The 14,970-nt window shown below is 33.0% G+C and overlaps 1 protein-coding gene and 1 long non-coding RNA gene across 2 annotated transcripts; one reads left to right on the top strand and one right to left on the bottom strand.

Annotated features, from left to right (window-relative positions):
* Positions 1 to 8,196: 8,196 nt before the first annotated feature.
* On the bottom strand, positions 8,197 to 10,727 carry LOC113688160 (uncharacterized). Its single transcript, XR_003447881.2, has 2 exons — positions 10,587 to 10,727; positions 8,197 to 10,475 (listed from the first exon to the last, which is right to left on the bottom strand). It is a non-coding gene; the product is annotated as an uncharacterized lncRNA (long non-coding RNA).
* LOC113688159 (uncharacterized GPI-anchored protein At4g28100-like) lies at positions 10,470 to 12,759 on the top strand. The gene is made up of 2 exons (XM_027205846.2): positions 10,470 to 11,193; positions 12,075 to 12,759. The coding sequence occupies exons 1-2, from the start codon at positions 10,549 to 10,551 to the stop codon at positions 12,432 to 12,434; spliced, it is 1,005 nt and encodes a 334-aa protein (XP_027061647.2). The 5' UTR covers positions 10,470 to 10,548; the 3' UTR covers positions 12,435 to 12,759.
* The last annotated feature ends 2,211 nt before the right edge of the window (positions 12,760 to 14,970 follow it).

Genomic DNA, 14,970 nt, shown 5'->3' with positions numbered 1-14,970 from the left:
CTTGATTTCTTGAATTATAGAAGATCTTAGGATCTGCAAAGAGCAATTATGCCTAGGAAGGGTAAATCGGTCTAGAATAAGACTTATGAATGAAAATTTGTTGTATTCAATACGAGCCCCCACGTGAATGGGCTGGTGGTTGGCGCCTCTTCCTCGGATCCTCATGTCCCGGGTCGAATCTCCGCAGCAACATCGGCTTCTCCGTGCATCTAACGTGCTAGGTCTGGTTGGGGCGCTAGGCCGGGCCGAAGTGGGATTAGTCAGGCCGCCTTTAAGGACTTGATCCGGACACCCACTCCGTCAGAAAAAAAAAAAAAAAAAATAAGCAATGTGGTATCTAGGAAAAACATGGACGGGAAGCCTCTTCTATCATGCGTGGCAACAACAGGTACTGTGTTGACAATAATATAACAAATGTCGTATAATCTTGTCGTGTTATATTGGAATATGTCCATCTTTTTCTGATTTCCCTAGATCTAACGAGGTATTTGTTTCCACTGACAAGTAAAAATTGTAAGAAATCAATTCCGTTCCTTTTAAAATAATTTTTTTTTTTTTGTGAAAGACATGAATAAAACTATATAGAACCGTTGGAACTTGGAAATGAAATAGAATAAACGTGGACTTTTCAAAAGATTGAAATATCCAGTCTCATGCTTACAAGTGAAAAAAACTATGCGGTCTCAATTGTGGAAGTGAAAATCTAGCACATTTTTTCAAAATTAAAAAAAAAAAAAAATCTAGCACATCAAATGTGTAGCTTTGGACGATAATTGATGGATTGTATAGTCAAAAGTAACGGCTTAGAAAGATCAAAAACTTGATAATGACCGATAATTGAGACTTAGAGCCACAATAATTTGAACGATAATTGATGGATTGTATAGCCCAAACTCCAAAGTAGTGGACTAGTAAAAAGAAAAACTAGAGAAAAGTGACGTGACACGATGACAATGCCACTAGAGAAAAGTCTTTCGAGTTGGAATTTTGTTACATGACAATGCCAGTCCCAGACAGCAGTTTACCCACTCAAACTCAGTTCATCCACACATTAGCCACCTAAGGGACCATCAACCTTTTCAATCATCTGTGTACTAAGGGACTGCACGTTAGCCACCTATTTCACGTTAGATCAATCATGTCGGCTGGGGAAATTAAAGGAGTTCGCACAAGTGAACAAGAAAAATACACCGACGGAAATGATAAGGAGAATATCATTCCAAAGATTGAAGATTTACTCTTCATTGACACTTGATTATTTCCTTCCCCTAGCTGGGAATTTGATAGTATTCCTTCTAATTCATATTTAGGCATGCCCAAAATTCTTTGCACCCATAAAATCATAGCACTAATTTTTGCCAAGTGTACCACCATTGATTTCGGTTATATCTTATAGCAAGCCATGCACGAGAGAGTTGTGGTTTCGATACAAGTTTGAGGTTGGCAAACAGTTAAGTAAAAATATCTCAAGAACTAAAAAAATTTGCAAATATTATTTGCTTGCATCATAAACACATCTTTTAACTACCGTTTTATCTCACATACATCACATCACATCACAAAAAATGCTACAGTATCATCTCAAATAATTTTTTTCCAGATAATCTCATATCCAAACACACTCTATATGGCTTCAAAAATAAATTAAAATTACTGAAACTTTTTAATGTCCTATCAATTTATTTATTCATGCGCCCAAAACAAATGGGATTTCTTCATGTAGGCCATGTTATCAGAAAAAAATAGTCTGATATCGTTGCATCAATAAGGCTCCTTGCCATTGGTTAAAAGTGCACTGGTCCAGACTGAAGAAGGTTGGGCCAAAAATTTCAGACAAGGCAGAAGAAAACGTAACTTTCGAGATTCCAGGCCCAATGCAAGCCATCTTCCATGATCTGTCAGATGGCTCCTTCTATCGATAAAATAACAAAATAGATGATAAAAAAAATTAGTAGGTTTAAATTGCACTTATCTCCCCTGAAATATCATTATTACGTCCCTCATGTTTGAGTCAGATTAACATATCCAATTAAGAAACAGAAAAAAAAAAAAAAAAAGAGTTGGGAAGTGACAGACGAAGGAGAATTAATGCATTTCGAGACGTATGAAAATTTGCAATTCTCTGGACCAATGTTATCATGTATTTGCTGAGAATCTTTGGATCCTCTTAAGTTTGCACAAAGGGCATTGAACCAAATCAATAATACAGCAAAAAATTCTGTTTAAAACTTACAAGATATTTATATACAACATTCACGAGCTGCCCCTTATATATATATATATATATATATATATATATATATATATATATATATATATATATATATATTCTTGGCTCCGCCATTAGATGAGAAACATTTTTCTTTTAACAAAAATGAATATTATCAGTTTTGGTGATTGTGCAATTGAGAATTCTTGGGACTATTCTAACATCTATTTGTAATGTCATTACTGCAAGTCATTGGCTAATGAAACAAATGTTTTCGAAGTGGCAGATTAGAAGACGAGCAAATACTACTTTTTTGTGCAATGCAGTGATTTCTTTTTCTCATTTTTAGTCCATCGTCCATCAGTAAGATGGAGAAAAGACTAACCTGCTTTGATAAGTTAGCCATCTAAATTTCCCACGGGTCGGAGGTCGAGTGTTCGAATTCCCTATTTGCAATTAGAAAAATTCAGCGAAGGTATAATAATGTATATCTCTGGTTTTGATGAGTCTTTCCTCTCTAACCCATTATATAGCACAATTATGCTCCCTCTCCCTTTAAAGTAGGATAAAATAGATTATAACTATTGTCACTTAAAAAAAAATTTTAAGCAGGATGCAGAAAGGTTCCAATGTGCAAATTTATTAGCTGGCTGCTCATTTTTTGTGCTAATTTTGTACATGTTAAACTTGATTGTAACAGAGAGAAACCATGAAGCTTATCTTCTCATTTGTTCAACATACTTAGACATGATAGGACTTATCTGCCCAACAAACAAAAGGGAAACAAATTGCAGTCTTAACATTACTAGAACTAAAATTCTTGCACATCATCTGTATAGCTTCTACTTGATACCGATTGGTGCAACAACATAAAGAATCGTTTGTTGGATCGCGTACTCCTAAGTAGTCTAACCAGTGTTCTTCTTAATTCAGTGAATATTTAAGCAAAGAATAGTTGAAAAGTTCTTGTTACATGCTCTAATTGAGAAGAAAAGTTTAATCATGAGATTCATGACTATACGTATATATTGAAGACTTCGTATATAATCACCAGATGAAAAGTCTTTTTTTTTTTTTTGTCTATTGTCATCATGTACACCTACTTCTACTTTAACTTATATTAAGGGGGTGATCTAATAGAATCACAGGGAATCGACGGAAACTGATCAGATTATACGGGTGAAAAGACACACATATGAATTTAAGAATAATCACGTTAAGTGATAACTTTTGATGGGGAGTAAGATTTGAACCTTTGAACTTTCATCCACAAAAACACGTGATTTTTTTTTTTTCGAAAACGACAACTATTATATAACATATCTATCCTACGCTACAGGGGAAGGGGAGTCTAAAGAGCTTTTGTTTCAAGGGCTAGCAAGCACAAAAACCTTATCAGACCTTACTAAGCAAAAGGGAGCAAAAGGGAAGGGAGTAAGAACATGTGGTCTAGAGAGTGAGAATTTCGTTAGACGACAGTGCCTCCCTCATAATTGAAACATTCGGCCCCCACTCGATTATGTTTTTCTCAAGTGGAGTCTTCTGTTTTGCCAGCATATTGAAGTGGTTGATATCAATTATCACATTGAGAAAGCTGCATTCAGCGATGGTGGCCTCTTTTCAAAAGTTGACAAAGATGCAAACTTTTTATCTACTATCCTGTCATGATTGTCAAATAATTCTTCTCTGAGGAAGTTCTATAGCAATAGTGCAAAAGAGGATCTCCATTTGTTACATTTGAACTCAAAGTAATCAAATAATGGAAGACAAAAAGTTACCAGGTTAAAGATGAGATGGATATGAAGAACCCTCGTGCAATAACCGAACATCCATTAGTTTTGAAACACAAGGAGCTCAGTAGAACTAAACTTCAAAAACTGTTAGCTGGGGTCGAAAGGGTTTAATGACAAGTAGATGAGAGAAACTGTGGAAGTATATTACACAGAGATTTGCACCTTTTTTTTGGGAAGTAAACAGAGATTTGCACTTCAACATGCTGTCTTAATTTTTGTATGACTTGGTTTAAGCTTATTATGCTCACAAGTATTTGCCTAATTTAAACATTTTGATAATGTGCTTTCTTCTGGTGCATTCAATGCAAGACATACCCGTCATTTGGATTGATATTTTCTAAAAAAAAAATTTATGTTTTTTATACGAATATAATTTTTAATTATTATTTTATTCGATATACATCAAATTGTTATAATATACTCTTGATCAAAGCTCTAAAAAGTAATAATACAATCTGGAGTTCTTGTCTTTCATTCCACTGCGATAGCAACTTCCATTTTCTTGATCAAGGCAGTCATTGCCATGAATCAATTCACTAAAAAGATTTCAAAGAAGAAGAAGAAGAAGAAAGCCACGACTAATGAAACGTGTTCAACTTCAATTTAACAGTTTCCAAGTTTTGTATGGGGAGAGGGGTAACGTAAGAGTTGGTAAAAACCAAACAAAAAAAAAGTCTGGCCAATTGTACAATCAATCTGAAAGGTGAGTGTGTCTCTTCAGCAGCTGGATGTGGGTCAATCCCTGATTTCCAACTCTATGATATGATTACAACTTTTTCTCTTCACTTTTTTGCACAAATACCAAAGTCTTCACTCCTGTTTTGTCTAGTCTAACTTGAGATTATTCACATTAATACAATATATTAATAAAAAATACATCATTAGTGAATTTCTTTAATTGAAAAAGGTAGGGATCCGCTATTGGAAGCCCAAGTTCCAATAAAAGATGCAAAGAAAAAGTGAAAAAATATGTACTACCACATTACTGATAGAAATAAAGAGACGTTATGATTCGAAAAGTAATAGTCTTTTTTTCTTTATTTGAAGCAGAAAAGTAATCATCTTGGAGTTGGGATGGGTCAGGTAACTTTTTTAATTTTCCCAAAGAACCTTTTTGTCGAAAGTAGATTTAAAAAAACTTTAGAAGCTTTATTTATCATGGCCTCGTACGTTATTAGTCATTTTTGATAGATCATTTTTTTCTTTTTTTTTTTTGTCTTTGCCTAAAGTCAAATTCGTGTTGTGCTTTTGCACCTAACTTTCTTCCTCCCATTTTTGAATGTCACGTTTTCACTGTAAACCAAAACAACAATTTTCATAGCCTTTATCTAGCAAACTTTCAGAACAAAAGGTTCAAACGATTTTCACAGCCATCTTGCTGCATTGATGTTCTTTTAAAATTCCATGATGTTGTTCTAAACATTACTCTGAAAAGCCACTCTCTAAAATTGAAAAAGGTATGATAATGACAAAAATGTATAAATTCTATTCATTTAACTTTTGTTTTTCATTGCCCCGATATGCATTTCGATTCTGCAACAGAAGAAAATCACATAAACAAAAATCAAATCATCTGCAGCCCACGAGAAGTAGAGCAGATAGGACAAATTAAAAATGCTTTAGATTCCATTAACAGTTGGATTAAGTACATGTAGAATGTTGTAATCTTGGATGTGTATGATTTTATCACCAGAAACAACAATAGAATAAAACCCTAGGAATGTGGTGCAAATTCGACCTTAACCAGAACCATGTGGTTTTATTCTTTAGTCTTTACAACTTCATATAAATTTAAGCTGTAGATTCTTAGGCCTATGTTTTAGATTACAGAAACATATGCTACTACACTTTCTTACTTATCTTATTAAAACAGAAACATAATGCTTGGTGATTAATAAACACTAGGGGGTTTGTATGGATAGTTATTTATTTACACAAATTTATTTGTTTATATTATAAACACATTTTTCAATTTTTTTTTATCTCATATATATCATATCAAAAAAGTGTTACGTTGTAGCAATATTTGTCATTTAGTACTAAGAAAAATTAGATGCAGGTACAAGATTATGAACTTTATACTTCAAATGTGTGCTAAAGATTTTAGAACAGATTTAAAACATCACTATTATAAGAACCCTTTTGCAGATTAAGGTAATTTTTAATTTCCAAATACTTCAAGATGATTTTGTTTGTTTAATTTATCTTGAAGACTTTTCAAGTCTCCAAGAACAACTGGAACATTGGTTGTCATGCAACGAGGATTGTTTTGTCTTGTTGGAGTTGGTAACAAATGCCAAGAAGATACCTAACCACAAGCACTGCGTCATGCATATACTGCCGATCACAAGAGTCTGTCAGAGTAATGTTGAATCCCAAAGATGCCCTCCTTTTTTCCCAATGTATAATATAGTACATGTGTTCTTGGCATTTAGCAATGCCACCATATCATTTCTCGTAATTGCAAATTCTCCTTTTGATTTTGCCGGTGTGCATGGAAAAGAGATTCACAAAGAAAAACAGATTTTTGTTTAAAAGAATGAAGGAAATGGCTTCGTTTGGATTAGCTATTTTTGGAGATATTTTTAAAATATTTTACTATAGTAGTGTAGGTGAAAAACTTTTAATGTAGATGAGATTGTTCTTAGTGTTTTTTGTGTTTTTTAGGTTATTTTTGTTTGTGTATTACTGTAACATTGTACATGAAAAACTTATTTTTTAAAAAATGATCAATCCAAACAGAAATGAGTAGAGTTAGGGGTTGGTTTATAGTTGATTATGTGATAGTATTTATTTGATTGACTTCGAGTATAAGTTAATAATTTCACGTAAAAAATTTCATTCTATTTGAAATGGATCAAATAGAATTCACTTGGGATGAAGCTATTTAAGTTGACAAATTCCCGGCTGCATTTGAATTGAGGATTCGATGAACAATTTGAAATATTTTCAAATCTCTCTAAGTTTTTTGGATTAAAAAGGAGATTTTTTTTAACTTTGTAATTCACAAATTATTTAATATATATTTAAACACTAATATAATTAGTAAATCACAATTAAAATTTCCCTAAATCATCAATAAAAGTTAAAAGAATCTGAAAGGATTACAAATTTTTCGTTGAAACTCTTAATCTACTTGCATCCTTAATCTTTATTCTATTGAAAAAAAATTTATTAGAATGAAGTTGTTTAGTTAGTTTTAGTCTTTCAGAACCAGTAATCAAAGTCCAAATAATTGATCTCACATAACTTAACCAAGAAATTATTATTGAACTATTAGAAACCTCAAGACCTCTTTAAACAAACAAAATTTAATTTCAGAAGCAAATTGCATTACTTGATTTTATCTTTAGACAACAACTTTTCAAATAAATACCAAACTTGCTTCTTGATTGTAGAGGGGGTTTTGATCTACAGATTAAAATTAACAGTCTAGAAATTAGATATTTTGGGCTCAAATTCTCATATTTCATTCTTGCTTCTAAAATTCTATCCCTACTTTGCAAAAAAAATTAAAAAATTGCTTTCTAATTTCAATGTAGAACAAAGAAAATACACATGTAATATAATACCCAACCAAATTAGCTGAATTCTAAACTTCGCTTAGATGGGTACTCAAGAAAACTACACATTGGTATAAACACTTTCAAGAGCACAAAAATTTTCCATGCATCCAGCACTTGAGAATTTCCCTGTGATAATGGAAGTTTCCATCAAGGGCCATGCTCCCACTTTCTTATTAGATTACAAAAATGTGTCACTTAGTTCAGTTCATTACAGCAATCATCATTGGCCTTTTTCTCGAAAGCTTTGACCACTTACTCATGGATACCCAATTATGTCGCTGAAGAGCCTTCATTTTGTCTATTGCTCTTCATCAATCTCCAAACTAAAAAATTTCCTAAAAAATCATACTTTATTTTTATTCAGGATTTGGTTAACTGGTGTCCCAGGACTAGTTTTATAGTAAAACTAAAATTAATTTCGGAGAATGCATTAGATGTAAGTGTGTGCATACACATAATAAGTTAACTGTAATTTAGGTGTAGTAATGGACGTTTGCTGCGACATGCATTATAAAAATCCATTCCTTTATTCCTCGAACAATTATCATAGACACTAAAATTATCAAAAACAACTTAATAACTTAATGAAAAAAGACACCAAAAGGAAAGAAAGACTGAAATCTCCATGTTGGGATATATTGTATTCTTACCTTATTAAATAAAACCAACAGACACTGAGTTTGTTTGGACAAGCCAAATTTGGTTTGTTTAATTTGTTTTCACAAATCCCAATCACTTTAATCTCACTTCAACTAAGGCCACCAAGAAATAAAAGAAAACAAAAGAATAGAGAGCCTTTCCCTTTCACGACCTCCAGAATGGAGCAGGAATGAGAAGGAAGGAGACATCAGAAGCAGCCAAATTCTCAGACAGCCTTTCCCTTTCACTCTTTCGTCTTTTGTCGGCGTGGTACTCCCAACTCTCCTATAATCCTTTCTCTTCGGGCCCCTCACCAACCTTTTCCTTTTCCTTTTTCCTGTCTAGTCACAGAACCCAGCTGCTCCAGTACTCCAACCCTTAACCTTGTCCAACTCTTTAACTGTAGCTTCGTTTGGAAGTTGGGGTTTTGGACAGAAAAGAAAGGGAAGGAAGTGGTTTTCCTTCGTTTGTAGTTTGTAGTAAGAAAGAAAAAAAAGAAAATGGGAGGATTTAGAGGAATGAAATGTAATACTTCGGTAACCAAAACTTTTCCTCCCAAATTGAATGGAAATGGAAGGAAACTTTAAGGAAGCTTGTCAAATTGTTTTAAAATACCTATTTTATCCTTAAAAAGATCTTCAACAAATATTTAATGACTTCTATATTCAAAATCATTCAATTAATTTTTAAAACTCTCAACAACATAACAGTGTCTTCCCTTTTCTTCTCTTCTAACTTGAGTTTTCCTTTTTTTTCATTTCTATCCTAAACTCCCAAACTAAGCCCTAGTATTAAGGAACTTTAGACGGAAACATTTTCGGAATCATTTGGTTAAATATGTTTTTAATTATTTTTATTCTAAATTAATCATACAATAAAAAATGGTACAATATAAATTTTAAAATCTTTATTAAATATATTTCTATATCATCTTTTTATTTAATATATATCGCATTACAAAACGCATGACAAGAATTTTTTTTTTAACAACCACAATCCAAACAGAAATATAACGAAATTCCAAGTAATCTAATATTGAAAAAAGTCAACTCCTATGAAAATTTTATTTGCTTTTGTTTTAAATTAAGAGGCATGAATAATTCGATTGGCAACTTTTGGGTATATTGACCAATCCATAAGACTTCTACCCTTAACTAATTTAGCTTATACTATACATGCGACTTGAAGAAGTTATTTTTAATGATAATATATTTTCTTTTTAAGCAATGAGAATAATAAAGAAATTCTCACTTCCCAAAAAAAATGACAGTAAAATCTTATAGACCTCATACTTTTAAACCATTTATTCCTTGACTAATCACTACTTAATCAATATAGGTTGATTTGGATAGAGTATTATTTGAAATATTATTTTGAATACTTATTATAGAGTATTTTTTGTGATGTGATGTATGTGAGATAAAAAGATAAGTTAAAAAATATGTTTATGATACAAGTGAAATATTATTAGAGATAATTTGCCATCCAAACAAACCCAGTGATGTCACATCATATACTAGTATTTCTACTCCGAGTTACTTAACTAAGAAAACTCGCTGAAACTATTGCACTAGAAGCAATTTACACTTTTTTAACTGAGACTTAATACAGTAAGACATCCAGTTCACACAACTAACAATACACACACATTATTCAAAAAGGAATGGGGTGGATACTGTTGGATTTGATGTAATTGGTATGATTATTATATTCTTTTTAAAAAACTCAACGTACGTTCATAAACATGATAATGTATTTATATATTGAATTAGTAAAATATGTGCATATAATTAATACACGTAATTCATGTAAAATATGCAACAAGGGCGCAATCCCATCCAAAACCTCAACTTTGCCTGTCCTAAATCCATTTTTATATGGTACACAGCTTGAGAGCTTTGATGGAAATGTACATGTTACATGCATAAGCCAATCTTTTTTTTTTTTTGAAGGAGCATACTGCATAAGCCAATCTTTTCTTCTTTTTTACATAATAAATCTCTTTATATATGAAAAAAAAAACAGGATCTGCTTGTATGATGAAATAATTTGCGTGAACCTTTAGCTCCTTCAACCTGTGAATATTAGACAGAGCCCTCCTCAACCCCTAGCCACATTTCTTTACAGTACTCAACAAACCACAAAGAAAAACAAAGCGACAAAACAAACCTGCTTTTAGCCCTCTCCTTTCATTTCCCTCTTCTCGTTCAACTAGTAAAACCTTCTTAGCTCTCAGCACCCCTTTTAGCTTTCTCCTCAACCCCTTCACTTTTGCCCAAAACCAAAAAGCATTAGAAGCAAGGAAAAAAAATTCCATCTCACTTGCATTATTACTAGTATTATGAAGGTCCAGTGCACAAAGAAACGTCGACGTTTTACCTTTTCGTTATCTTTCTTGGTTATCTTCCCTCTACTATTTTCCACCTTTGATGTTTGTTCTGCTGGCTTGCTCTCCCAGCCGGCTCAGCCATTAAAGCCGGGAGACTATTCATCTTCGAACACAGTCCCCGCATTTCCCGTTCAAACGCAGGCCCAAACTTGCCGGCTTGACCTCTCAGACGAGCTTTTCGGCGGAGTCAGTGCAGCATGTGGGCGTGACCTAGACAGAAGCCGATGCTGCCCAGTACTGGCAGCGTGGCTGTTCGCTGCTCATGCTCGCTCGGCTTTGCAGGTCAGCTCAGCTGCTCCTCCGACCAGCTCCGACCTGCCCATGATGCCGGACGACTCGCAGAAGTGTGTGAACTCGCTGCAGAGCTCCTTGCTCAGCCGCAACATCCATATTCCTCAGCCTAATGGCTCTTGCGACCCCGTTTTGTGCTTTTGTGGGATTCGCCTTCATCAGATCACTTCCTTGAGTTGTCCAGCCGCGTTTAATCTGACGGGCTCCCGGAATGCGACGCCGACGGCCGCGGTCAAGAATTTGGAGAAGAATTGTCACAACTCTTCTTATGCTGGTTGTACCAAGTGTCTTGGTGCGCTCCAAAAGGTTAGTTTCGTAATTTCACTCGCTAATCGTTCATTTTGTTCTTATCCTATCTTATTGTATTGAAAAAGAGTCTTTGGCCATTATTATTATTTATTAGTTCTCTCATTAGAGTATAATGGTGAGACAATTGTCCTATATTGTACTTTCACTTATAATAATTGTTTCTTATTCTTCCTTTGGTCTCCTTTTGAAGTTAATGATATAATGGCTGCATAATCATCATTACTTTGACTACTCATTTCATATTTGGGGAAAAAACAAAAGAAAAATTGCTTTCCATCCCTAAAAATTTACTCAATTTCAAGGACTTAACGTTCCGTTTGAATTAGAGTAGAGTTTTTGAGATATTTAAGAATAGTAGAGTTTTTAGAATATATTTTGAGATATTTTTTAAATATTAAAAAAAATTTAGACAACTTTTTAGATTATTTTTTAGAAATTAGTATTTGAAAATTTAATTTTTGGAAAACTGATGGATCCAAACAGATATATTTTGTCTATAATGCGCTCATCTATTTTTAGTGAGAGCATTTTCCACATTCTTCTTTTTTCATCATTATTTGATTAAATCATTTTCAATCAATTGTCATTTTTTTGATGCTAAATAAACACATATTTTTCTCTCCCTTAGGGGAGGGAGAAAGATATAATCCCTATTCAAGCATCACTTTTGACTTCCAAAAATTTATTCAAAGCATCTATCGATTTATTATTGTTATTATTGTTTGAAGCATATCTATCCATTGATTTTAATCTTTGTTACTTTAAGCTTGTTATTTGACAATGCTTCAAAACCAAAAAACAAAACAAAAAGCTTGTTATTTGACAAGCTTTATAAACGAAATCTCTAAATGGCCCTTGAATATATTGCTTATTTGTAGTTAAACGGTGAGGTTAAAAACGGAACTCAAAAGATGGACGTGGAAGACGGGGACCGAGCAAGCAAAATGTTAAGCAGGGATTGCCAGCTCATGGGGCTGACGTGGCTACTAGCTCGAAACAAAACGGCATACATACCCACCGTTTCGGCAGTATTGCGGGCAGTTATGTACAGTGCTCATCCTCCTCATGATGCTAAATGCAGCCCCGACCAAGAAAACATGCCCTTAGCCGTCGATTCGCTGCAGTTTGAGCAATCAGAGGCCTCATCTTCGCCGTCCATTTCCACTACTTCTTGGTCAATCAATATTCTTCTGTTTCCGATTTTACCCTTAATCATTATTGGATCTCTATTCGTGTGAAAAAACAGGAACTTTTTGGAAAGGGCCGAAAAAAAACCGGCTGCGTTTGTTTTTTAGCCTGTGACGGGTTGTCGGGTGGATTCATCATTCACGTGAAGCTAGTTGACAAATTGTGTGGGATGGAGGGGGCATTCTTGTCTTTTTGTACCACTGTAAATTTTTTAGGTCACTTTCACAGATTTGTACTTTTTGACATGCAGTACGAGGACAAGATCTTACTTTTACTGCGGAGAGTGACCTTACATTTAGTCTAGGTTTTGATGTTTATTAGGTCATTTTATGGTAGCTTTTTTAATTTATTGAATTACTCCTATTTACAATTTTATATTTTTCTTGATTATTTTGGACACATTTTACTGGGTAGAAAGAAGTTGTAATTTTGATGCTTTTATTATTGCTGAACTACCTCCCTTTTTTTGTCCTTTTAAAGGTCAAACTACCGATATATATTGTCAAAATAATTTTGAAAATGCAGTTATTCATAATATCCCTAATTTGACCAAGATAAAGAGCATAAGATGTCGAAGTATAATGGCAACCATTTCAAGAATTTTACACTAAGATGAGGCCGCCTCGTGAGTCTGCAAAATCAAATTGTAATTGTATATTGGAACGGCGATTAGTAATAATTCTTTCTTAATCTGGTAAGTAGTAAAATGAACAAACCCTATTTTTTTAACAAGATTACAACTAATTTACTAACAAGAATATAGCTCAATAATATTACAATTAAATCTAGAAATGGTGGGTAGGACGCACACTAGCATATAGTCAGATGAAACTCACGCATATAGTAAAACTTGAATTCAACATATCTAATTCTTGAGAATTCAACCTTAATTGTTTTATCACTAAATCGAGAAGGTAAATACCGAACCCTCACTCTATTTGTTTGTCTTAATGAGAAAATGTCACCATAATCCAAATTGGGTGTCTAATGACATCTCTCCGGACCAAAGCCCATTGGTGGAGATGCAAAGCCTTTGTAGTTTTTTTTTTTTTTTGGGGGTATTGTGGAACATTTGGATACTAAAACAAGAAATTGATTTGTGTCTTGGTGAGTAACGTTAAACATTTAATCATAACAAGTAGGAGGAAAAAGATATAAAATATAGTTATGATCAAGTGAATTAAGCGATAAAGACAAAGAGAAAGATGCGCGGATGAAGTTAATCTTAAGGCACATACTATTCGTTTTTTGAAATTTGAAGTTGATGTTTCGCTCAGTATGAGGGTGCAAATGAGTCAAAATGAGTTGAATTTTAACCTAATCAATCCGAGCCTCAACTTAGTTTTATGAAACTTAAACTTGAACTCGAGTTCGATGAATTCAAAATATAAAAATCAAGCTCGATTTCGAACTCGAGTTTGAGTTTAAAAAAATAAAATTTTAAAAAATGAATAAAATAATATTTTTTTAATAAATAATAAAATATTAGATATATATATATAATTTTATTATTAAAACAAAAAGTAATATATATATATATATATATATATATATATATATATATATATATATATAATCAAGTCGATTCGCGAGTTAACAAACTGAATATTTTTGAGTTCAAGGTCGAATTCGAGTTAAACTTGTCCGAGCTAGCTCAGTATAACAATGCTACAAGTAAAATTATACGGTACATTTGCCGCTTGGTTTTTGAATGGGGCAGATTGTCGTAGTAACAATTAACAACGCGGATTTTCAAACATCGATAAGAAAACAAAAAGCTTTTCAACTTTTTGGGTACACTCGAAACTCGAAGAAGGGTAATTCCCCAGGACTGAGTATGTTGGTCGTATAGTTTTTTGTAGGTGATCATATTGGACACATAAAAGCATCGAACTTAACATATTATTGTTTATTTGAAAACAACAATATATAATTCAGATCTTAAACCTTTAAAATTGGATCAAATAATTAAATAATTTTTTCTCTATAAAATAGTAATCCTTCACACGTAATTTGGGGAGAGAATCTCGGTTGGATGTTTGTCGCCATATTGCATGTTTAGCATCTTGTGTTTTCTTTTGCTTTGGTCGTTTTTGTTCAAATTAGTTTTAGTTTTTGTGGCAAATCCATCTACTGTAATTGAAACTAGTGGCTGACCCAACCATTATATTGATGTACTTAAAAAAAGATGAGGATTATTGGGAGTTAATTAAACTAAACAAAACCTCCAAAAAAACAAATTCAACTGTGTTTATCTCTAAATGCAACTGTCATAAACTTTATATTGAAGGCTATTTTTGGGATTTAAAAGGTGATATCTGAGTTGTTTTATTTACATAGTAAAATGAAAATCAGAATAATAGATCAAATAAGATCCGTTTGGTCTACAAAACCAAAGTTTGGTGATTGAATCATTTCAAAAAGAAAGAAATGTACCATTTGGTCTATAAACAGTTAGTTTGGTGATTAAATCATTTAAAAAATTTACTAATTATCCAGATAAAAAAAAAAGGGAAGCGCTTAAAACTAATTCAAATGCACTTAAGCATCTTTCTACTTGATTGATTATCTACGTTGGTTTTCTAG

The sequence above is a fragment of the Coffea arabica genome, chromosome 5e (assembly GCF_036785885.1).
Source record: "Coffea arabica cultivar ET-39 chromosome 5e, Coffea Arabica ET-39 HiFi, whole genome shotgun sequence".
NCBI classification, from domain to species: domain Eukaryota; kingdom Viridiplantae; phylum Streptophyta; class Magnoliopsida; order Gentianales; family Rubiaceae; genus Coffea; species Coffea arabica.
This window is presented reverse-complemented; position numbering and strand designations above follow the sequence as displayed.

Coding starts and splice junctions, on each gene's coding strand:
- LOC113688159 (XM_027205846.2), top strand. CDS start 10,549: ATGAAGGTCCAGTGCACAAAGAAACGTCGACGTTTTACCTTTTCGTTA. Junction 11,194..12,074: donor GTCTTGGTGCGCTCCAAAAG/GTTAGTTTCGTA, acceptor GCTTATTTGTAG/TTAAACGGTGAGGTTAAAAA.